At 39.9% G+C, this 25,683-nt stretch overlaps 1 protein-coding gene across 1 annotated transcript in view; it reads right to left on the bottom strand.

Annotated features, from left to right (window-relative positions):
* SORCS3 (sortilin related VPS10 domain containing receptor 3) overlaps positions 1–25,683 on the bottom strand; it is a 613,431-nt gene that overhangs the window by 76,823 nt on the left and 510,925 nt on the right. Inside the window, exons 10-14 of the mRNA XM_084772036.1 lie at positions 23,664–23,810; positions 22,004–22,106; positions 16,712–16,788; positions 12,584–12,675; positions 1,247–1,354 (exon numbers count right to left, since the gene is read on the bottom strand). Coding sequence (XP_084628162.1) covers positions 1,247–1,354; positions 12,584–12,675; positions 16,712–16,788; positions 22,004–22,106; positions 23,664–23,810 — 527 coding nt within the window. The remainder of the gene's footprint in view (positions 1–1,246; positions 1,355–12,583; positions 12,676–16,711; positions 16,789–22,003; positions 22,107–23,663; positions 23,811–25,683) is intronic.

Below are 25,683 nucleotides of genomic sequence, written 5' to 3' on the forward strand. Positions count from 1 at the left end.
CCATCTCTTATATGAAACACCCAAGCTGCATATCTTTTTGTGCAAGAAATCAGAGATACAGAAGCTCTACTGAGCTCCTGTACATCCTTTTGGAAAGAAGGATGACAGAATACTATCTAGTCCCTTGTAAGTGGTTTGGCCCTGAGCTCAATCTCCCATCATATCTATGGGATATGCTCATACTCCACAGGGAGGGGACAGTTATTAACATATAAACAGTCAAGAGAATATCAGGCCAAGGAGAGATTACGGTGCTGGTGGTATTGCTCAAAGCCATGGCCAATAGAAGAATACACAAAGGTCAAATAGATCTCACAAAATATCATGCAGAATACATCAGGATATGAGATAAAGAGAAGTAGAACAAGGCAAGTGTCTTGACAAAGAATAAAAATGAAAATGCAGAATAGTTGAACTTGGAACCATTGGCCAAGGTCCTAGGCCAAAGCAGACTTGATCTGAAAAAGCAATGAAACCTAGCTTAAACACAATCAGGGCTTAGCTCATACAGCCTCTTAAATGTGAGTGCTCATGCTGGTTGAACTTACAACCAGAGCCTTTGTACTGCGTCACAGAGGGAAAATACTACAAAGACAGAAACTTTCTGTTTTACGCCTAAAGTGAAGGATGGAGAATAATTTGGGAAAGTCATCCCATATCCTAAAATGTTTTTTGTTGTTGTTGTTGTTGTTTTGTTTTTTTCCCTGAGCAACAAGCTCTGAAGGAAACCTTTATTTATACTGCACAACAAATGTTCCCAGAAAAGCTTTACAGTAATACAAGTCCAGCTTAAAGATATTAGTTGTGGATGTGTTCCGCCTCCTATCTGGGTTGACCTGTAGCAGTTCTCTATAGGGTTGGCATCTGGTCTTTCACTGACCGGAGTATCAGGCTAGGAGGTCCCAGTTGGACCCTGAGCAGACACGCATGTGTGTATGCCAAATCTCTCAAACACTTCACAGACTTAATTTTCTATGTTGTTGAGTTTGAGGTAAGGAGGATGTGTCTCTGTGTTTAAATTCTGTTTAAAAATTTCACTGACCTATTAGGATACTGGCTTCTGATTCTGTCAGTGACTATGTGGGTGGTGGGTGCAAAGATAAATATTTCCATTTCTTAGATGAGAAGACTCTGGCCCTAAGAAGAAATTATTTCTTGTTCTATTCCCCAGGGAAGTACAGAGTCTATAAATGAAGGAGAACTAAGGTCTTCAGCCTCTTCTCTGTAACAGTAAGGAAGTACTCACGTCATGATGTGGGTCTCTACTCCTGCCTCCACCAACGCCCCATCCACGAAAAGAGGCAGCAATGTGAAACCATACTTGTCCCAGGAGTGGCCCTCATCAAAACTCACCCTGAGGTAGAAACAAATACATGGAAGACACAGCTGAAAATCAAGTCACAATCTTTGACAACCATATGTTAGTTATTAGAGTTTCCTCCGTATTTCACTATCTGGCAATTTGTATTATCAGTACTTAGTCATCAACATTTCCCTATATTATGAGATTTGATCAAGCTTTCTTTTCCCAGAACAGCCAGAAATGGCATCAGACCTTCAGAAATAGTTTAGCATGTTAGAATAGAGGAAATACACACACACACACACACACACACACACACACACACACACACACACACACACACAAAGGCTCAGTGGATGGAGTGGCACATTTCAAATACTAAGAGTGAAACCAAGGGTTAAATTTATAGCACAATCAACTCCTCCCCAGGAGTTTATCCTGACAGATAAACTGAGTAGTGTGATGTGCTCATAAAAAGGGTATGCAGGTGTCTTTCAGATCAAGCTTAAAAAAAAAAAAAAGGATGTTGGGATTATTCCACCTCTTCAGTGTCTTTTAAAGGGCTTGAAGGCATGGCTAGTGAGAGTCTGAACTGCCCTGAGATGTCCTGTTCCATCTTTTGTCCAAAACTAACAGAGAGACCTGGTCTTTGTGCTGCAGCACATGCTTTTCTTTAAAGGGTAAGTCTAGTGAGGGACTGCAGCGATTCCGTGTACTTGCTTGCTTCTCTTTCTTGATGCTATGGAGTACCTGCCTACATCTTGATTTAAGCAGAGTATACAGCCTAAAGGAGTGTGCTTGGCTTCTTAATCCTCCAGGATCCTTCTTGCCCTGTCAGGGTCCTAAGTCTTCTTTATGTACAAAATTTAAGATCTGAACCCATTCCATATCCGGGCCTTCTCCTATATTCAGGATGTTAAGCTCTCAGAGGTTAGGGAATATGCTCAATTTATTCTTCAATTGACCCTTAACACCTTGCATATGTATCTTTGTTACATCCTTCTTCCTTTATATTATATATCATTTCAAAAAATGTGTCAGACTCTTACTTAACTGTGAGCTTTTTGAGGTCAAGGACTGTTCCATTCATCTTCATAGCCGGAATACTTACCAAGGCTATGGAAATGTTAAAGGATAATGCATGAAAAAGGAAAGAGTGGAAAAGCCCCTCTTTTAGTTCATCCACTGAAATTTTCCAGGATGATTTTTATTGACTTCTGTATATTGGTTTTAGGAATCATCTCTTCCATTAACAGTAAGCCATTCCATCCCTTCTCTGGTCATTTTTTAATATCTCCATTGTGCTGTTACTCCCTTGGTGTTCCTATCTTATTATTCTTTCCAAATATGCAGATCAAAAATAGTACTGAGGACAATCTTTTAAGTCATCTAGGATAGACATTCTGACAACAATGCTTAGGTTTATGGTACATCTTGATCCACAGTCATAAAAGAAAAGTGATCAGGCTGTCGTGATAACTATAAGCATCCAACACCTTGGATTTTTAAGGGCTCAGTTAACTTAGATATTTTTAAATTATGTTGAAAATTAAGCTAATGTGCAGGAAGATGGAAAGATCTGAACTTCTGTGAAAAGAACCTGATTCTAACTTCCTTGCTTTTGTATTTTAGAATTCCCTACAATAATAAGGTAGTTTCAGAGCTTCTCTTGGCCACTAACTAGTCATCTGGAAGTTCCAGGAGTTAAGGAAAAGTATCTTAGGTTTTATGGCTTCTATTTTTCAAGCCTACTTATTGATTTGACTCTAAACAGTTTACTCTGTCTCCATATAATAATGCCAACATGAGTTCAAGGCCTCTTCACTTGCTTCATCGAGAATTTCCTCTCTGATGGAGATGAGTTAGCAACACATGCAAAGCCAACCTCAGTGAATGCCACATATTTCTCCAGATGAATGGCGCCCTCTTCTTATATGTTCACCAGCTAGGTGTTGGACAGCTATTTTTACTTTATACAAAGAGAAGATGCCACAAATCAGATGACGAGGTCACATCATGCTTCCCATCAAGATGGAAGCTTCGGGACAAGGCTAAGTGTAAATAGAGAGAGGAACTGCAGAAGACTGAAGCCCTGAAGTATGAATAATCTCCACTCAGGGATCTGGTTCACAGACCAGAGCGAGGAAGGGAGTCATGAGATACCTAAAGACTATCCAGGAAGGACAGTTAGCCTATACAAGAGGAGGTCAATGATGGTATAGACTAACGAGAGCAAGGGCTCAGAGGCTGAGTGAGCATGGGCTCCAAGGACCTTCAGTTCTAATGTAGGAGACACTTGGAAGCCCATACATGACCGGCCATGTGGGTCCATCCTGAGAAGAGTGATTTTTAACCTTTGTCTATTTTAGGCTGAGAGAAACACCAGGAGACACAGTACAATCTTTTTTTTTATTATTAATTTATTCTTGTTACATCTCAATGGTTATCCCATCTCTTGTATCCTCCCATTCTTCCCTCCCTCCCATTTTCCCCTTATTCGCCTCCCCTATGACTGGTCCTAAGGGGGATTTCCTCCCCCTGTATATGCTCATAGGGTATCAAGAAACTGTGGTACATATACACTATGGAATACTACTCAGCTATTAAAAACAAGGAATTCCTGAAATTTGTGGACAAATGGATTGAGCTAGAAATGTTCATAATGAGTGAGTTAACCCAGAAGCAGAAAGACTCAAATGGTATATACTCACTTATATCTGTATACTAGCCCAAGGGGCATGTCCCATGAAAGCCTTCACAGTACAATCTTAACATCCTTTCTATAAGAACTTTGGGCGTGGACTGCCTACCATTGATCCATTGAATTATATCACAGAGGAAAACCTAGCATAATGTGGACCTGTTCTCTGGGCAGAAAGATGCTCAATGGTGATATCAGAGTGGAAAGTAGGAGCAGAATCTATAACAAAGGCAGAAGGCAGCCACAGAGTTCTTTGTCTCCAGGAGAAATAAGAGATAGATGATGCAATCCAAACTTTAATGAATCTGGTTCTTTGTAAATTCTCCTCAGAGATAACTGCTGAATGTCATCTCAACGGGATTCTCCTCCTCACATCAATAGCTCCTTAATGTCCATGACAAAGAAATTGGGAATGCCATATTAGGTCCATATGCGAAACTGAAGTCAGTAAGATTGCCAAAAGCCAAGGAGAAAGTAAAATTCTGAATGACCTCCAAGTAGTGGCATTATGGGAAAACAGAAAGCAAATTAAATAAATTTCCCTGATTAAGTACTTTATGCTTACTATGTGCCTGAGCTAGCTGTGTCCTCAGCCATAACACCAGAGTAATATTTCCAGAGCAGAGAGTAAAGAAAAGGCCCTTGCATCAATGAAACTTGCAGTTAATCTGAGGAGACAAATAATATGCCAATATATTGATACAAAAACAAGAGTTAGAAATGAGTCATGATAATGTAAGTGATTTGCTAGTGACAAAGTACTACTCCAAAGAGGTAATGCCACCTCTTTGGGTGGTATAAATGTAGATCTTAAATGACAGGAAGGAAAAAGATATGAAAATGCATAGGATAGGTCTATTACAGAGGAAACACCGAATGTGACATGGACCTGTTCTCTGGGTAGAAAGACACTCAGCGGTGATAGCAAAGTGGAAAGTAGAAATAGAATTTATAACTAAGGCATAATGAAGTCATGGAGGACTGTGTCTTCAAGAGAAATAAGAGGGATATGATGCAATCCAAACTTTAAAAGACAAATTTTACTTCTGTGTGGTGAATAGATTGCCAGAGCTCAAAGTAAACACAAGTAGATGAATGGTAACGACAGACACTGATAATCACAGAAGGCCAAGAAAGCAATGGATCTGGGTAAAGGCGACTATGGAGAACAGACACAGCAATAAAACGATTTCAGATACATTTAGAGGTGAAGCCAACAGGATTTAGTGATGAAATATCTACAATCTGAATAAACATAATACATAAATTATGGGAAATATTGTCTGTGGTGTTTCAACAACCAAAAGAGAACTGTAGAGAGTGCAGGAGGCACAAAGATTTGGTTTGCCATTTTCAGTTTTGGACAGCGTCTATGTTTTATAGCCCTCCGTGTTGTGACATTGTCAAGGAGACCTTTGGATAGATAGTTCTGGCTTTCTGACCAGGGACATGATTTATAAGGTGGGGTCAAATTAAAAATGGAATTTTTTTTAAATTTATTTATTTATTTATTTATTTATTTATTTATTTATTTATTCTTGTTACATCTCAATGGTTATCCCATCCCTTGTATCCTCCCATTCTTCCCTCCCTCCCATTTTCCCCTTATTCCCCTCCCCTATGACTGTTAAAAAAAAAAAAGAAATATGCAAAAGAACCATTAAATGAATGATCTTAGGCAAATTCAAAGGTTGAAAAATATTTCACATTACTTTAGTAGACTGGCCTACTTCTAGATTTTTTTCTTAAATATAAAGAAGGGACTGTGTAAAATGATTAATACAAGCCAAATATATATATTTAACATCTTGAAAAAATGGAATCTGTAGAGATTGGAGAGATGTCTTATTACTTAAGACCACTGACTATTATTCTTCCATAACATACCAGTTCAATTCCCAGCATCCCAATGGAGGCTTGCAACCATCTATGACTCTAGTTGCAAGGGATTCGCTGCCCTCTTCTGGCTACCTTGGGCATCAAGCACGTGCACAGTACGTAGAAATATATGTGGGCAAAATACCCATACACAGAATAGTGAAAGAACGTTAAAAAAAAGTGTAGGACATATAATAGAGAAGAAAAAGGAAAGCACTGGACACTTCAAAAAAGGGTAAGATTAATTATGAAATAATGAGTTCAGGCAAAAGGAACTGCATTCCTTGTCCATCATAAGTTTAAGTGTTATCCAGCGACAGTAATACTACAGAAGCTGATCACGCCACAAAGCCTAGTAAGTGTCCATAGACTGCAAAAACAAGGAAGGAAGTAATCCTTCTCCCATATCTTAAATACTGTGTTCAATTTCAATCATAGTTTCCTTTAAAAAAAAAAAAAAAGACCTGTCAATCAGTGTGATTTAAGGTGAAAGACAAACTGGCCTAGAAACAGATTATATGATTTTAGACAGCATAGTTAAGAGAAGAAAAAGGAGACTGAATTAATTACCATTTCATTTCAACTACTTCTTTTAGTAAGGAAGTTTCCACATACAAAAATGAATACATACTAAAAAGAATACAATGGTTATTCACTACAAAAGATAATGCCCATGAATGAATTTAGAGAGTATAAATGTACCCATCAGTCCCATCAGTTTTTAAAACTACAGAGAGAATAAGGGAGCAGAAATTTCCATTCCAGTGATGCTGCTAAAACTCGTAGTTTGATGTCCACACACAGAATGCAAGCTTGCATGCACGTTGCCCTGTTCACCAGAGAATCCCAGGCCCTACATAGTGCAGTCAGTGAATATGTATGGGACAAGTAGAAAGCTGGTAATATTTTCTTGAGTTGCATATTCATATACTCATGGAAACTTAGAATGGCTAGAAAAAGAAATATCTGGACGTCCTTCTAATTATATAATTCTAAAATTATGTAGACCTGGAACATTGGGCAGAAATCCCAAGTCAGCCCATGGCTGCTCAGCTTTAGAACATTTTCATCCCTAACAGCTAAAGCCATGGTAGAAGATGAGAACACCCTGTCCTGAGTATTTATTAAATGGCTTTCGTTGTTTCATTGTTTTATTATCTTGGCATGTTCTATCTCTTAAGGTGTCATAAAATGATCTGACATACCAGGTATTATGATAGATTATATTCCCTTTGAGATACTTTCATAGTCTATGTATCTATGACTTTACAGTATTGACATGGGGGAAGAAGAGAATATTAAAAAAAAATAACCAAAGTTCTTCCAAAGTCCAGCACAACAGTAGATGTGGAATGATGACTGAGAATCAGCTGACAGCTTCCATTTACTGTAGCACAAATACAGGAGGTCTGGTGTGCTGGCCACCTGGACACTCTACAGAGCAACTCATGCAATGTGCCTTCTCAGAGGCATGGCCCTTTAGAACTTATGTTCTCATGGAAATGTTTCTTTGAACAAACAAAACACTAATGCTCACAAGCATGGATAGGTGAACAAAAGGACACAGACGTCCAGGTGATGCCTCCCTTTCTGTTTGTAAGAATGTCACATTAAGGAGAAACAGGAACAGCCTGTCAGGGCTCAGAAAATTATTGTACATCGACCCACCTGCCAGTTAGATATCATGTCCATTGTGAGTTTTCACTGGAAAATTGCATTTGGTAGGACTCTATTTCTCATTTCCCTATAAATTCCTAAGACACAGTGGTAATACCAGATGGAGAGTTTACCTGAGGCAACATTAAAGCTTGAATCTCTGTGCATCTAAAGTTATGTGGTCACAAATAGATGTGTCAACCTGCATGGTGTTTGTCTTCATGTCTACCTAGCTCCCATCATTTCAATTTGTAGGAAACAACATGCCTTGTCAGCCTAGCTAAAATTTCCCCAGCTTCTCAATTATGAGTCCTATTCTCTGTATGAAGCAAAGTAGCTATTATTTCAGTCTGAGAATCTCTACACTCTTGGGTGAGGCTAGAGAAACTAATGGTTTCTCTTGTGCATATGTGCATGTGTGTGTGTGTGTGCGCGCACACACACACACACACACACACACACATTTGTATGCAAAGGATTATAAGCCTGAGGTCCATAGCAATGAACAGACTACTTAATCTTTCTTCCTCTTAAAATATGGGGTTTATATGAATGAATTAATTTTAAAAAAAGAAAAAATATGGGTTTTTTGTTGTTGGTTGGTTGGCTGGGTTTTTTGTTTTTGTTTTTGTTTTGTTTTTGTTTTTGAGACAGTGTTTCTCTGTACAGCCTTGGCTGTCCTGCACTAGCTTTGTAGATCAGGCTAGCTTCAGATTCACAGAGATATGCCTGCCTCTGCCACCCTGAGTGCTGGGATTATAGATGTGTGCCGCCAAGCCCAGCTTATTTTTTTTTAAAGCTTGAGTTTGAAACTTAATTAGAAGCTAATAGTAAGGAAGGAACTGTATTTTATTTTCAACAGCTTGAAAGAAGCAAGAATTAGCTGGCCATTTTATAAAAAGACGTTAATGTTAATGCCACAATCAAGTTGTTGCTAAAGACTCCCACAGCTTTCAAAACAAAACAAAACAAACAAAAAACCCAAATACACACACACACACACACACACACACACACACACACACACACACACACACCAATTTTTGAATGTATTCTTATTTGTTGTAGTTGTTTCTTACACATATTCAATAACTGACATTCATCCACTTGCAAGTGCAAATTATTCCTTTTCTCCTGAGAATTGAATTGATGGACCAGCGAGTAAACAGAAATCTTCATCCCTGTCTATGTTCAGAGAATGCCACTATCAACATCCTTTAAATGCAGATAACACTATCTTAAAACCTAGTTTAAAAATAATGTTTAGAGGTCTATGGGAGGGAAATAGGGCAGAAGAGGGTGGGATGGAGGAGAGTGGGAACAGGAAGATAAGAGTGAGGGGATAACAATTGAGATGAAATGTGAATGAATTATAATAAATAAAAAAGTATAAAATTAATATTTAGTATTTTTAATTTAGGATAGATAAACAAATAGTATCAAGAGGAAATTCAATAAGAATTTAGTTATTTTGCAAGCTGCACAAATTCTTTATATATTTTACTTTTTTTTCTTTATTAATTTATTCTTGTTACATCTCAATGGTTATCCCATCCCTTGTATCCTCCCATTCTTCCCCCCCTCCCATTTCCCCTTATTCCCCTCCCCTATGACTGTTCCTGAGGGGGATTACCTCCCCCTGTATATGCTCATAGGGTATCAAGTCTCTTCTTGGTAACCTGCTTTTAAAAATGAAAAATTTGACATGTTTATACAATGAGTGCAGTGCGATGGTTGATTCACTTATATACTAATAGTGATAAAGTCAGAGTTATCAGCATATCCACCACAGTAGACCTCTACCACTTAGTTATGGTGAGTACATTCAATTTCTCTATTGGATACATAATGATAATTAATGCTACATTCAACAGGACAATCTCAAATTTCCATTGATGATTTTGGGTGATATGGTTGTTCCCTACATGGGTTCACAGTAGTTTAGATCTTTTTTCTTTCCTTTTTTTCCATCTGCAGGACAAGTTGTTTTTTTGAAAGTGAGTCTTTGGAAGGAAAACTCTATAGCTCAAATTGAATGGTTAAATGCAAGGAAGGCTAAGGTTTTTATTCCTTCTACTGAAAATAGACTGTTTGCCACCAGGCTTCCCCACCAAGGAGAAGATCAAATAGGGCACCAGAGTTCATGCCAGAGGCAGTCCCTGCTCTCCCCACATGGCACTCAGAGGAACGGGAAGCATGACATCCAGATGACACCTGATAGGCTGTGGTCATATGGTGGGGGAGGAGGTTCCCTTCTGTCACAGGTCAAAGGGAGGGAAATAGGGTAAAAGAGGGAGGGAGGGAAGGGGAACGGGAAGATACAAGTGAGGAGATAACAATTGAGATGTAATCTGAATAAATTATTTAAAAATTAAAAAAAGGAAAACTGACTATTTTCTCATATAATATATCCTGACTACATTTTCTCCTCCCTCCACTGCCTTTCTGTCTGCCATTAGAAAAGAAGAGGCTTCTAAGAGATAACAACTAAACAAGTTTGGTGAGAGCCGGAATTCGCTCTAATCTCGTGGTACCACGCCTTCCTTGTATACCATGTATGCTGACTTTTTCTCCATCAAAGAGAAACACCAATAGACTCTTCCTTCTCTCAGCCCGAGCCAAGTTCTTTGCAGAAAGTTCTCAAAAGCCTTAAGAAACGACCAGATCAAGGAGAAAGAGGAGTACAACAGGCAGGCATAGGGCACTGGTGCTCCCTTCTCCCCCCAAGACTTAAAAGAAAGGAATTAGCTAAGCTAAGTTTGTGCTCAGGAAGCTATGAACTCTTAGAAGGACGGTTCCTGAAACACAACGATGGATCCAGGAAATGGTGTCTCATTCGGTTAAAAGCAAATGAGCTCCAGGACTTACTTTCTTCTTTGTTACTGCAAATCATGTGCCCTCCTTAAAGGGCAGCTCTTGCCACCACAGATAGAAGTGGGTCTTGAAACTGGGTGAGACCACCTGCCAGGTCAACCTTACCACCTTGAAGTGACATTTAGGTTCTTCTCAATCCTGTCCCCATTTACATATTCCCATCCTTGGCTCCAAATTATTGAACACTCAGTACTTTTCCTGAATTTTAGCCTCAGGTCAGAGTTTTCATTTCCATTAGCTTACTGCTCACCACTTCTGCTCATAACTTGCTTCCTCCATACACCACCTTCATGCCACCTGCTGCAGGAAGACCACTGTCTAGTATTCCACAGTCAGCATCCTGTAACAGACACGGCTTTGGGGGCAATCTAAATTCCATATACTGCCTGCAATCTCTCAGCAGGCTAGAAGCATGTCACAGCCTCTGTGCTCCTCACTGTGCCTAAAACCCTAGCAGCTAGCCGACAGGAGCTCCAGTGGTCCCTCCAATGAACACCTGTGTGATAACTATTTGAGTAAGGTATTTGTTGCAGTTGTATTTTAAAGTCATTCTATTGGTAATTTAAAAGATATCCACACATTTCGGATTGAACTGAATAATTCATTGAAGCCGTTTAGAACAGTGCCCGAAATGTTACATTTCTCCAACAAATCCAGATGATTATTAAGCAGCAAATGGATTATAATTACATTGGGAATTTTCACATGCTCACCCTTAGGCTAGTATAGCAATTTTCTTGAAAGAGACTCCACATTTCTTTAAAGATTATTTATATAATATTCTTGTAAAATGATATGGTAGTGAATACAACTATTCTCCCTTGTGCTAATGAAGCTCTAAGAGACTGGCAGTATCTTAGCATGTTTCAACCTAAATATGACAATTCCATATGGTTTAGAAGACAAACTGAGAAAAGTCTTTATCAAGGCAGCTTAAGCTTGGACTTGGCACCAGGGCATCAACCCTCTTTCAGATGACACCCAATTACTTTCCACTAAAATTCTCACTCTTAAAGTGTTGGCCTTACTGAGAATCAAGGGCCTGGTTAAAGCTAGGATCCAGCTTTGTGCCCATGGTGAACACTACCATCTGCACTTTAGCTAGCTGGGGTACAAAAAACTATTTAGCTGAACATGAAGCCTGGAATTCTCTTTTCTTCAAAATATCTACATACAAGACATTCATCTATCTATCCTCTGTCAAAATACTAAATCATCATTATATACCTTTTAAGATATATTCTTACTCCATTCTCTGTCTTCATTAATGAACTAGCATAAATCATCTGAGCCCCATTACATATTTACTTTGTTAAAATGAACAATCTATACATTTTCAATTTTATTTCACTATCATTCATTCATTCATGCATTCATCCATTCATAATGGTTACAATCTCTTGCAACTCTACCTGTGCTTTAAATGCATACTGACAATGGCCTCCTAAGTCACTTTGTTCCTTAACATTTTCAGCTCCATAATTGATCTGATCTGCCTAAAGAGTTCAATTCTATTATCACCTCTTTCTTTAGCATTCATGAAGTCATACTCTCAAGGGCTGCTACATTCTTGGCTATTTTTCTTTCATCTACTCTAAAGCCTGCTTTCACCAAGACTCCTTTCACTGGAGTCCCTGGTTGCCCCTCATTGTCCATATTCTCTTACAATAATAAGCCTACCCCAGGGCTTTACCCACTCCCACGTTCCTTACAGATACAAATCTAGACTATCTGCTCAGTTTACCCCCTTGATCTTCGGATAAATACACATGACACTTGAAAGTCATCAGTGATGGGACAGTCATAGAATCATAAACTAAACTGAGCTCAGGATTTGGTACATAAACCTAACCATCTCTTTAGAGCAAATTCCATCTCTCATATTTTGTATTCCAAGTCAAGGTTGCCTGTGTTGTTGGTCCTTCTATTCTTTTCTACCTTACCTGACCACCCATTCCTGCCACCTGACCTCATTTATCACACTTCTCCATCTGAATTATACGGCATAATATTATTACCTATGAGGTAGATGTTATAAGGATATTGAAAAAGTGGGCTGGTGAGGAATGGATGAGGAAATGGGAAAGAGAATATAAAACCACTCAGAATGACTTGCCCCAATCTTCTCTGTTGAGGAGCTGCTCATTAATAGGGTAGGGAGCTATCCTTACCACAAGTGCCTGACTGGCAGAGGTGTGTGTTTCATGGCCACGAGGGCGCCACCCCAGTCTAGGAACCAGACGTTGTACTCTTCATCAAAGATCTGGAATAAGAATAATAATAACAACAACAATTATAGCAATGCTTTACGTTTGCAGTGCTTAACAGTTTTCGGTCTTTCATACACATTGTTTTATTTAGATTCTGAGCTTTCCAGTGACCCTATTAGATAGTCTGGCATTATTATCTGCATTTCATAGCTGAGAAACTGGTCTTGAAGAAAACACACAGCTCTCCTTATCCCACTCAAATGGTATCAACAGGACATTTCCAACTAGTCATGTAAACCAACATACTACATGAAGGTGAGGCAATAATGGTGCATGCTCAACTAGGTAAGCCTTTTCCCTACAACAGAGTATAATTTTAAAGAATGTCCTTATCTTTGTCTCTTTATAATTTATTCTCTGATCTCTGTTCCTCCACCTCTGTCTTTTTAATGTTTATTTGTTTAGGATTCAAAAGATAATTTCCCCAAACCTTAACAATTGAGTTTATACACCTAGTATCTTCTTCCCAGATTCTCCTACGGGTTGGAGGAAGACCCACTTACTATGCCCGTGATGGGACAGTCATAGAATCATAAACTAAACTGAGCTCAGGATCTGTTACGTGAACCTAACCATTCTCAAGGGCTGCTACAAGTACTCATTATAATATTTACAAGTACTCATTATAATATTTACAAGTACTCATTATAATACAGCTCCTCCAGGGCTTAAAGATAAGTCAGTACCTGAGCTATATATTAGTACATAGTCCATATCTTATTAAACTGTCCACTCACTGGTCCATCGATTCAAAGATCCACATATCCATTCTTTCATAGATATTTATAAAAAAAAGATGTTTTCAGGTCTAATTCCACATACTTCAAGGCTTATGCCTTGCGTGATTCTATAGAAAGCAGGGACAATATTTATTCAACAAAGAACTCTAGTTTCAGAGTTCATAGAGAAAAGCAGACATTGGGAAATCTGGTGGTGGCTCATGTGACCTAGTTTCAGAGGTTAGATGGGGACTCAGGAGAAGAGGACTAGAATAGGGTAAGCAGGAGCTGGCAGATGGGATAGGGGAGTGAGCAGGAATATCGGGATCCCCTGCACACATGAACACTGACTGCGAAGAAGTAAGCTCCCTTTAATCCCAGCCCTCAGGAGGCAGAGGCAGGCAGATCGCTGTGAATTCGAGGCCAGCCTGGTCTACAAAGTAAGTCTAGGACAGTCAGGGCTATACAGAGAAACCCTATCTCGAAAAAGGAAACAACAATAACAACAACAACAACAAAACAAACAAACAAACAAGACCTCGGAAGGTATTTGGCACATTCTGTTAAAGTTGTAGGAGGATTTCATCTTAGCCTTCCAGCGTGCTCTGCGTTATTGTGGGTGCTTTTGTTTTATATTAGAGCTTTGCCTAGTGGCTCATTGGTTTGACAGTGTTCGTATTCAGTGGCAAACAATGCTATAAGCCTGTGCTTTCCTAGGCTTTTGCATAAACTTGGAAAAGAGATGGCAAAGCTTAAACATGGTGGTAATAGTTATAATACATTCTGCTTTACTTCAAGCATCCAGGAGAACTTCAGAAGATGTCAACATAAATATCCATAATGCAATGTGCCATGGTTTGGAATGGAATGCTCTCAAAGAGTTCACACTTTGGAATATTGGTTATTGGTATGGTGATATTAAGAAGTGATGGGACCACTAAGTGGTAAGGTGTCATATACCAACTGCACATTGTTAAGTTGTTCCTCCATCTGACTCTGCTTCATCCATGGCAAATCAATGCCTTCCTCTTGCATGTTGTAACACAGATGACGTAATGCCACATACTAGAAGGTCTGTGCCTAAACTAGTACCTTGTTGAAACTTCAGGCTCCAAAACTGCGAATTGTGTGTCTAAATATGCCTTTATTCTGTGTAAAGGAATAAAGAACACAGAACTATTGTAAGACTATGTTTTCATTTTAATCCCAGGTGTAGGGATATGGGGCTACTTTGAAGCAGCTGACTATGATTTGGCTTTTTTGCTCTAGCAGAGGCCTGGTTTTGCTGGTTACAGAGAGTTTCTGTGATTGTGTCATGTTTGAAATTCTGGCAACTTTTCAAAGGGCATATAAATGCTAGGGCCCGGAGAGGCAGGTGTGTGGTCATTGGTCCTACAGAGCAGTTGTGTGAGGTTTGTTAGTAGTTGGGCCCAAAGAAGAAACAAGAAAAACAAACTTAGATTTGCAGATCTCTCTCTGTCTCTCTCTCTCTCTTTGTCTCTATCTCTCTGTGTGTCTCTGTCTGTCTCTCTCTGTCCTCTCTGTCTGTCTGTCTGTCTGTCTGTCTGTCTGTCTGTCTCTCTCTCTCTCTCTCTCTCTCCACTCTCTCTCTCTCTCTCCACTCTCTCATTCTTTCTATCCTATCTAGTTTAGGGAGTGAAATGTGGGGAGGTAAAAATAAATGTTGGGAACAAAGTAGCAAAGACCAGCTACACTTTACACTTTTCTTTTCAGTAAAGACAAATGTTCTACTAATGTCTAGTCTTAACATGCAACAGACTTAAGGGTGCAATTCACATTTCCTTTACATATGACGGAGACACAGAGTTTGCTGTGCTAGTCACAGGATGGCTCTGTGATAGGGCACATGATGGTGATGCCGGACTGAAGCCAGGGAGGAGGAGAAACTGGTCCTCACACTTCTTTCTTAAGACTGTCATGCTGACCACTGCCAACTCTTCCTTTTCTAGGCACTGATGTGCAAAGCAGATGCTCAGCCAATTTGAGGAAGAGAAGAAAATCAATATGGTAATGGTACAGGGAAGGAATGCAACCATGGCTACCTGGACAGGCCAGGTGTTTCTTTAGGCTCTTGGACAATCATGATTCTTTATATTAGATGTGTTTTCTTTCCAGATCCTAACCTCTTTTGACACTTGCAACAAGTAATCTTATATTTTGAAGGGTTACTGTCCCCTAGTCATTTGATTACAGCCTTTGGAGAAAGATTTGGCACTTAAAATAGCTGTTGCCTATTAAGTACGCGGTAACAGTTTTATAGTGGTAGTAGTGGCAGTGTTGGTGGTGAGGTGACACTGGAGGTGCTGATGCCAGGCTTCATTTGCCCGTTCATATTGGATCTTGACCAGTAAGACAGCCACTGATGAATTCACCTGAAAGATACTCAGTATCTTTCCCTTATCTTCCGCACTTAGAAATTTTATTTTTAAGACTTAGTAAAATATCGCCTCTCATTATTAAGTCTTTTCAAGTTTCCCCAGAAGAGGCAACTCTTTCTTCCCATGATAATAAGACCACTAAAATAATACAATCACCCTGAACTATATTTAGTTTTATGTGAAATTAGTTCCTCAATTTAATTTTGAACTCATTAAAGGAAAGAATGTCAAATCTTGAGGTTCTTGCCTAATACTTTGCTGACATTAAATGTGTCTGTGTTGACTAATATAGTAGCCACATGTGACCACTTACATTAAACTTAATTAAGTGCAAATTCAGTTCACACTCCAGATATGTCAAATGCACACTGGCTGTGTAGAACTTTGCTATCATCACTCCAAGTTCTATTGTTTGTAACACTAAATTGATTTTCTTGTAGATACATGTGTATTAAGCTGTCTTATATTTGCCAGTTGCTGAGCCTATATAACTTTTAAATTAACACTGACTTCCACGGTTTTTCTGGTTTCAATATTCTAACCCTTTCACTCTGCAGATGAAGAAGCAAATTCAGAAAGCTGATGAGGACTTCTTGCCAAGATTCCTTGGCACACTAATGACAGAAACAGCTTCCTCAGTGTGTCCCCAGACACCAGAACAACACTTAGCTGTTACATACATACTGCTGAAGGGACCATAACCAGCCACTGCAAGTCAAGGTTTTCTTTTCCAGGCCCAGGTCTCCTCCCATCCACCATTACCCTTCTAAACTGCAGTTAGGTCCAGGAAAGATAGCTAGTCAAATATTTCTCCACTACAAAGTCATAAGTAGTCTAAGAATCTGCAGAAAGGGGGTTGCAAGCAGACATTCCTCAAAATGTCTCCCTTCTTCCCAAAGCATCCCACTTACCTGTCTCCATGTGTTACCCCCATCAGAGGAGATGAACACACCAATATCCGTATAGGAGAGTTCTGAGCCAATGTTGCCTGAAACAGAAGATGATCATTTGAAATTGTCAAGAAGTTTACATTTTAAGTGTGCTCAGGGTTAGGGGAGTAGGATCAGAATAAAGTTTCCCCAAAGGATGCTTACAGCTTATTTGTCTATACTCTTTTTTGATGTCACCTAAAAATAAACACTCAGCAGGAAAAAAAAACTAATTATGAGAAAAGAAAGTGAACAGGGTGACACAAATACATCTTTAGATAGTAGGACTCAGAGGACTAAATATTGAAGAACCTGAAAAGTATTTACTCTACCCACACTGTTTCATATTGCCCCTGACTGGTGTGTAAGGAAGATGGCAAAGATTATAAAATATTCATGAATAGAGAGGATAAGAAACAGAGGTTTCTTCTTCCTTAAGTATAATTTTAGCCCAAGAAAGACAAGTATGTGAGTTAGCATGGAATACAGGGGTGTGTGTGTGTGTGTGTGTGTGTGTGTGTGTACATGTAGATGTTTCCAACTTAAATTTGCTGACTTATCTCTTGATTAACTTAAATCTACTGGAATGCATTGGGTTAAAAACAAGAGCACATGAAGTCGGGAAAGACAAGTGATGGAGAGATAGTGGCAGAACTGGAAGTGAGGGAAGTGAGCAGGGATGTTAACATACGAGGGGGCTCATTGGGAAGAAGAACAGTTACATGAAGAATGGGATAAAGGTGAGAGAGAAGTTAACAGGAATGGAAAGTGCCCAAAATATGTTCTATACATGGTTAAAATCAGCATAATAAACTAAAAAAGCTCAAAAAGAAATACATATATACAGGAAAAAGAAAATAATTGGGACACAAGAAATGGCCCAAAATGTTAAGTAAGTAACTCACTGCCAACCCTGATGAATTGAATTTGACCCTCAAGACCAACTGGTAGAAGGAAAGAGGCAACTCCCTCAAATTATTTTCTGACCTCCATACACACACAAATGAAGATACACAAAATAAACAAATGTTTGAAAATGTAGTAGCTTTTTTTTCTCTGCTTATATTGCTCTTGTATTACTAGGAGATAGTTTCATCACAGATCCTACACCAGTGCTCCACACACATTACTATATATAATTGTGGACTGGCTGCTTGTGCAAATAAAGAACTGAATGATGTTATTATGTTGAAATGCACTTGAGGACATGTTAAAAATGAAGAAAGCACCCTATACACGTAAGAGTTTATCATACTGGTTGACATTTTTTTTTCATTAAACAAAGCAGGAAGGGAAAGTTCCCCACACATCTGTAGCCTAAATAAGAGCACAATAAAAATGCGATAATGAAAATGCTAATTGAGCTCCTGACATTTAATACTTCAAAATGAGAAATTAAAGCCAGGCTACAGCTTGTCAAGCTCCCGTCACGATCAAGGATCACACAGCTAGCCAACTTGTTTTGACACTCAAGCTTCCAAAAATAACCCAGTGCTTAGGGTTCAGGAAGTAGGTGTTGATGGAGAGGGGAGGAGCTCTGGGAACCACTGTATAGACAGAAATCTGTCTGGAATAAGGGAGTGTCATTCAGCATCTAATGGGTGGCCTGGCTTCAGTATCTGGCGGGCCAATCCAGGCACTGCTTGCTTCTGGATGAGAACAGACAGATCTTGAGGTCAAAGGTCCCAAGGTCCAGTTTCTCACTCAGGGGCAGCTTAGAGTACTCTAGGTGAGGCTCTCGAGGCCTGTGCTCTAGGCTAGGCTCCAAGTCTTCCTGGGGGAAATGTTAAGTGAGTTTTCACAGTATTATACTTTAGTGCTATTAGGATGAGAGTTCTGGTATCAGAAGGCAGTGGACACTTGGGAACTACACAAGTCCATGCTGATACCCAAAGTGTTACAGCTATTTCTTGAACAGCAGAAGAAACAGGCAGATGACTTAAACTCATTGTCAGGCAGGTCTGGTGAGATATGGGGTGGGGCGGGGGCAAGCTGACCAAGTGGTGGAGCAGCTGCCAAAGTAGCTCTGCTATCACTGCCTTGACCAGGCATCCAGCAGTGACTTTTCCACAAAATAAATGGAGTCTCAGAGGGTCAAGGTGGAAAAATAGCACAAGCAGCTGAGAGAGAGAGAGAGAGAGAGAGAGAGAGAGAGAGAGAGAGAGAGAGAGAGAGAGCACATTCCAACCAGCCTTTATTTATAAACCTTGGACAGTGGGGAGGACTTGAGGGTGAATGTGTCTGATTGCTAGGGCTAAGAGTGCCAAGATACTTAATCTACACACAGTGGTACAGTACCTCATTTATATGCAGTAGCATTGGGTCCTATCACAAGAAGGAAAACAGAATTAATTATCGTATGAGTAAGGGAATAACTTCTAGTGGGATACTAGCACTTCTTTAACATAGGGTGGAGTTTGCTAACTGGGTTTTCCTATCAGGAAAGGGTCCTGTCTTTGATAATCCCTGAGGGATATGTGACACTCCTCATAAGATCTGGGGTTAGTAGATCAGGTGGAGGGAGAGCCCCGCTGAGAAAAGGGAGTCCACCATCCTAGACCAAATGCAAGCGGCTATCTGGAGATGTCAGACTTCAGCCTTATCCAGCAGAATTACACAAGGGAGAACACACAAAAACTACAAAGAAAGCATGTGGAGAAGGTTATGGTTTCATGGTTGCTACTGTGGTAAAAAGAATTTAGAAGTCATATGTGCTGTCAAGAGAAAAGAGTGTAGTAATCCATTAGATGTTTTAATGAAGTCTACTAAGAAAGAAAGGAGGTGGGGGGAGAGGAAGAGGGAGTTATATATTTTCCAGCCCTAGCATGGCCCCTCAGAATGTAATCTACTGTTTCTTAACCTCCTTATGCGTTGACTCTGATATTTTAAACCTCTCTTTAACAGCCTCGCCATGCCAATTTGACAGTTTTGTGGTGGAAAGGAGCCCACTTCAGAGAGTCTGTTTTCAGAAGTATCTTCCATCACCGAAGGACATCCTGAGAAATATTCAGCTAACTGCAGGAACCAGAAACTAGGTTCTGGGTTGAGAAACAGAATGGATGCTTCCAGTATGATTTTATGCTTAGCCGTGTTCAGGCTTTAAGCTTTAAGCCACTTAGTAAACAACCATAACAAGAAGAGCTTGGGTAATGTTGTCAAGAAAGGAAGGAAGACCTGACAAACAGGCTTCACTGCCTAAGTGGAAGGAAGGGAAGGCACTGTAAGTGCTGCGACCAACAGGGCTGAAAGTTCTTAACTAGTAGTAGGAGCCAGTGCTCAGGATATGTGGAACCCTAAGGCTTCTGTTTACTGAAAGTAACCACTAAACTCTCCAGAGATGTCTTCAACAAGAGGTAGAAAGACATATCAAAGGATGCATTTGTCCACAGTTTCTGTGAGAGCAGCTCGCAAGACAACTTGAGAAGAGAGAGTGAATAGAGCGAGAGAGCCCTGAGCTCTTGAGGCACATGGAAAGAATAGAGGCAGACATTTAAGGAAGGTATTTGAAGAACAGCACCCACACCCCTTTGCATGGCAGTGAAGGACAGAAAAGTAAAGGGATCAGGGTGAGAGGAAGCAGGAGCCAGCAGGTTAGTTTAAGATCTTGTCATCTGTGTCTTAGCTCTCACAATGCCCCACGGCTGGTAAGGAGCCTCAGGGGTTTATGAGTAAGTCAAGGTAATTAGTAAATGTTTATATACATGACAAACTATTCAAAATAAATATTTAATGTCTGAATGCCTGCTAACTCATTAAAGATGTAACATTAGACCAATTCCAAGTGTATGTGGTCAATACCATCTCACCTACTCTGAGTACTTTGTCTTTGTACACATATAACCATGGGTACTATTGAAGGAGAAAGCCAAACTGCCTTCTTCTGATGCAAGGACATCTCTAACATCAAGGATACAGGGTGATGAGAGGTATCTTATGCAGAATAGCTAATGTAACCTGAATATTTGGAAACATTTGAAATTCATTCCTTCATTTAACCCTACAACTTAGCTAAGTTACCTCTACTATCTCCATTTTGCCAATTAAAACACAAAAGTTCTGAGTGGTTGAGGTGAACAATGCCTTGATATCATCAGAAGCATTCAAATAAAGTCTTTGCTCATCAATGATCTTTACTTCCCAGTATAGCTTCTGCTCCAGCCTTGTGTTTCCTATAGACTTTGTTGAGAGGCAGATAGGCTAGCAGGCCCTGAGCTTGAAGAATGAACTCATATGGACTCCAAGATAGGACCAGAGCAAAGGAGCCTTCGCTCACCTCAGTGTTCTTGTGAGAATAGTAACATTAGTCATTCTGGATCCTGGCCACACCGAATGAGGAAAGCTGTCTGTCATGGTAGCTGTACTAGGCAGCAAGTTTACTAAAGTCCTTGGGGACTGTTAGTGATTGTAACTGCACTGGATTGGAGTCTTGGAGATGGAATCTATGTCAACAAGAACAGGGATCCATCCAGAGGCAAGAGTATTGAATTGGTGGAGGAAAATTGTGTATCTCAGAAAGTCACTGAATAATTAATCTGCTTTCCTTAGAGAGGGGAGGAAAAGAATCCACCTCCCTGACACGAGAGCTATAAGTTCTAAGATTAGAAACCATTTTGGTCTGGTGTTACACCAACAACGTATTCCTGAAAAGGTATATGCAAATCAGATGCATGCTAACCCAGGCACATTCCCCAGAGACTTTCATTTCATCTCAGAGTTGCTTTATCGTCATTTTTGATTGATGTTCAGTGGACAGTGGCTCCAATGTTGCAACCTAAAATTTTTCTGCCCCTTTCCCCAGGCTCTCTGCCAAGTGCTTAATCATGTGTAAACAAACCTTTAAATGCAATGGAGACCTCCTGATTAAAAACAGCTCTGAGGTGAAACCTTCTGTAAAGTATATTCTGTGGAAAGAGAAAACTGCCCTACCTGATATTTGGAGAGCTGGGAAGTTCTTACTGCACACTTTCTCAAGCTGAGAATTCCCTGTTATAATCTCTCTGATCAGTCAGTTGACTTTGACAGGAGTATTGGCCTTTCGCTAGCTGCAGAGGACTGCACTGGGACCTGGGGTGGGATAAATTAACCTAGAAGCCGAGACTGTCCAAAGCTCTTTGCATCGTAGTTTCTTAAGAAGGGCTTTGAGAATTGTACAATCTTGCTCATTTTCTGAAGAGTTTCCACCTAATGTTCAAATGAATCCATGACCCATAGGTACACCACAAAACTTATGCCAGAAGCCCTCAATGAAAAAGCAGCCCAGGTCACGTTTCTTACCTGTGGCCACCACAAGTCCGGGGGCTGTGTCCTTGCTGGAGATTCTTCCAGAGGAATATGGGTTTTCAGAGAGTTGCAGATGCAGGTGTAAGGAACAGAAGGGCTAGAACAAAGAAGAAAAGCATTTCATTCCAGGAAACTCCAGCCAATATCTCACTACCCCCTGGACTATAAAAGGTAGGGCTTCTGGATGTGCTTTCTCTAGGAACAGCAATAGTTTGGATGCTGAACTTCAGACTCATCTGCCTGATGTATCCAGCACTTCACATGAGAGGTTGTCCCAACCATCTCTCTCTCTCTCTCTCTCTCTCTCTCTCTCTCTCTCTCTCTCTCTCTCTCTCTCTCTCTCTCTGTCTCTCTCTCTCCCAAATGTCTTCCCCACTCTTCTGCAGTCAATACAGCCTTCAAACTCTAGTTCATGGTTAGCTTTAGGAAGCCCTCTACTCCTTTCCTTCACAGAAGATGACAGGTGCCCTTCCAGGGATGATGGTAACCACCAAACCCTGCTTACTAGAGCCCTGTGGGACCACTAGGGGAAAACCTACCTGATCTAGCCCAGATTCCTAGCTAGTTTCTTGAGCCTCTATATGTTTGTGTATTTTGATCTTGCTTATAATTTTACTTAAAACATTTTAACCCATTATCTGAAATTCACTGACTACTGATCTGCTCTCCATTTACTTTCCTATGTCCATTATAGAAAGGTTTTTGGTGAATATAGAGATAAGCCTAGGAAATAAAAATAAATATGATGAAAGCAAATTGAGATAAAGAGAAAAATTAGACGAAGAGTGTAAGATGAAGCATCATCGAGGTTTAACAGCAAAAAGAATGAATCAGCCAATGACTGCATGAGCTGTTCCAATGGGTAGGTAGCCATTTGTGTGACATTCCTAGCATCCAAACCAAAGTCACAACAAACACTAAATAAACCAAAGTATAGAGACAGACTGAAAATTACAAAATGGTAGTGGCCTTGCCTCACATAGACATGACTATATCTTTAGATTTTAATGCAATGTCTAGAACTTATTTGGCTTGCACATGTCTTTGAGTCAAAGACAAAAGACAACTTTTGGCTCAGGATAAACCCAGTTGCATATCTGAGATCTTAGAATGACTGCAGGCATTCACAAACAGGGAACTGATGATTATATCATTGTTAATTATCTTTCTTTATCACTTTAAGTTAAGGCACTTTGGAGCAGATATGCCCTCTTAGACATCATGTCCTCCACACTCAATAGTTTCATAGCAAGGACCTTCAAAATCTAACAGGTTAATTGGCAATTCTGTGTAGACAATCCTGAGTTTCCAAGGTAATCTTTGTTTACCTTTAATCTACTTAGCACTAAACAAACCATCAGTTAACACATGGGTTAACCTTATTGAGTCTTGTCTTGGCCTTTTAATGATAAGTACAGACTCATTCTCTACTTCTTTCTTTTTCCCATCAGCTACAAGATGGTAATTATTATAAATCAAGGCCCATGCAATCCACTAAGTCTTCCATTCAGTTAGAATAGTGGTCTGAGCCTGTAGGCCTGTGCTCACAATATTGCTCAGCACCTAAGACCTAATGACAGAAGCGAGACCTTGATACAACACCCCTTGGGATATGACCTGCCCTGTGAGCTCCACATCAGGCTGGATGACTAACCAGTAAGCAGTGCACTGGGTTTCCTCTCAGGTCCACATCTGGAGCTTGTAGTAGACGCCAATCCCTGCCTTTGTTGTAAGTGATGTATGTCTTCACCTGCTCATCCACCTTCTTGTTTGCCAGGAATATCCCCTTGATACCTGCTACCTAGGAAAAAGGTGAGAGATGGAGAACCACAATGGGCCAAAATGACAGTAGCCTTGGAGACACTCTGAAAGAATCACCAGCATCTTGCATGGAGTACAAAGGAGAAGAAAAGGAATGCAGTAAGGAATGTCACATTCCCCCAACGTCTCTTGTTCTCCTTTGTACCCTATACCAAATCCCTACACTCTCCCTCCCATCTTACAAGTCAGAATTTCACCACTTTGCCCTTCTTTGTTCTTTAATCCAGAGAATATTATTTTTAATCAACCATTAACAGTTCCTCTGATAATGACTGAAAGATTTACCCCTTCCAGAGAGAGTTGTTTTAGCTCAAGGGATTCCAGTAGGCAGGTTTTGATGACACCAAGGAAGCACCCTTTATGGTGTCCACTAATACCTCTTAGAAGTAAGGTGGACATTATGTACCATATGCTCCATCAAAGAGAGCAATATCAGTTCACGCCTCTGGCTCGCTGTATGACTTTGTACAATTTATATATCATCTTTAGGTGTCTTTAAAAATCAGTGGTTTGGGGAGGGGAATAAGGGGAAAAGAGGAGGAAGGGAAGAATGGGAGGATACAAGGGATGGGATAACCATTGAGATGTAACAAGAATAAATTAATAAAGGAAAAAAGAAAGAAAGAAAAAGGAACAACTTTAGCAACTAAAAAAAAATCAGTGGTTTATCTTCTTTTCTCTTTTTGGCTGACAATTATCCTGGGAGATATCACAGAGTGCTCTTGCCAGAGATCCTAATGTATTGGGATTTTCATGCCCTTATACTTTAAAGGGATAAAGAACACCACTGAAAAACAAGTAGCTGGACTTGATTTATCAATTACACACACCCTATGCTGAGTGAAAATTCCACTTAAACTTTTATTCTACAGGCTGGAAAATAGACAGAGGCTTAGAATTCCAATGTTGTATAACAGAAACTCATGAATGTAATTGCCAGCATATTCCAAAGCCAAAACCTAAACAAAATTGTGTGTGTGTGTGTGTGTGTGTGTGTGTGTGTGTGTGTGTGTTAAATAAAATACTGTGTGTGTGTATTAAAAACAAGATACCATGTATGGGGGTTGTATGTGTGCATGTGTGCTGCATGGGTGCCCTCCAGTAGAAATTTGTACACACACACACACACACACACACACACACACACACACACACACACGTGGTTGAATAGCAGGGTTGCTGGATGTGTTTTGATTGTCAACTGGGCCAGATTTAGAGTCCCTATGGAAAGACATCTCTAAGTATACATTTCAGGGTGTTTCCAAAAAGATTTAACTGAGGAAGGAAGTTCCATCCTGAATGTGGGGATGTGTTATTCCATGGACTGGGGACTCAATCTGAATAGAAGGGAGAAAGCTAGCTTATCATTATTCATCTATCTCTGCTTCCAGACTACGGGACATGATGCAGCCAGATGCCTCAACTTTCTGCCTCCATGGCTCTCCCACCATGCAGCCAAGTTGTATGGCAAAATAATCCCCTCTGTCCTCAAATTGCATTTGCCAGCTGCTTGTTACAGCGACAAGAAAAATAACTAATACACCAGACAACACTGAGATGTGTGGACGTTCCCATTTTCCTTAGCTTCCATTCTTCAAGGATGGTGGTTCATTGAAATTCACCACAGCCCTGAAGAAACAGCAATGGGAAGCAAGGAGAAGTTTCACCAAGGAAGGGTATTTTTGTTTGTTTGTTTGTTTGTTCTCTTCTCCTAAATGACATACTTTAGTTGATGAACTAAGGGCTTTTTATAGTTTGTTTGTTTGTTTGTTTGTTTTTGTAGTAACCTTACTGGCCTTGGAAGAGAATGTCAACCCAATAAGACAGACAAAAAATCCTCAAACAAATGAACA

Source organism: Acomys minous (assembly GCF_964271855.1).
Source record: "Acomys minous genome assembly, chromosome: 2".
NCBI lineage: Eukaryota > Metazoa > Chordata > Mammalia > Rodentia > Muridae > Acomys > Acomys minous.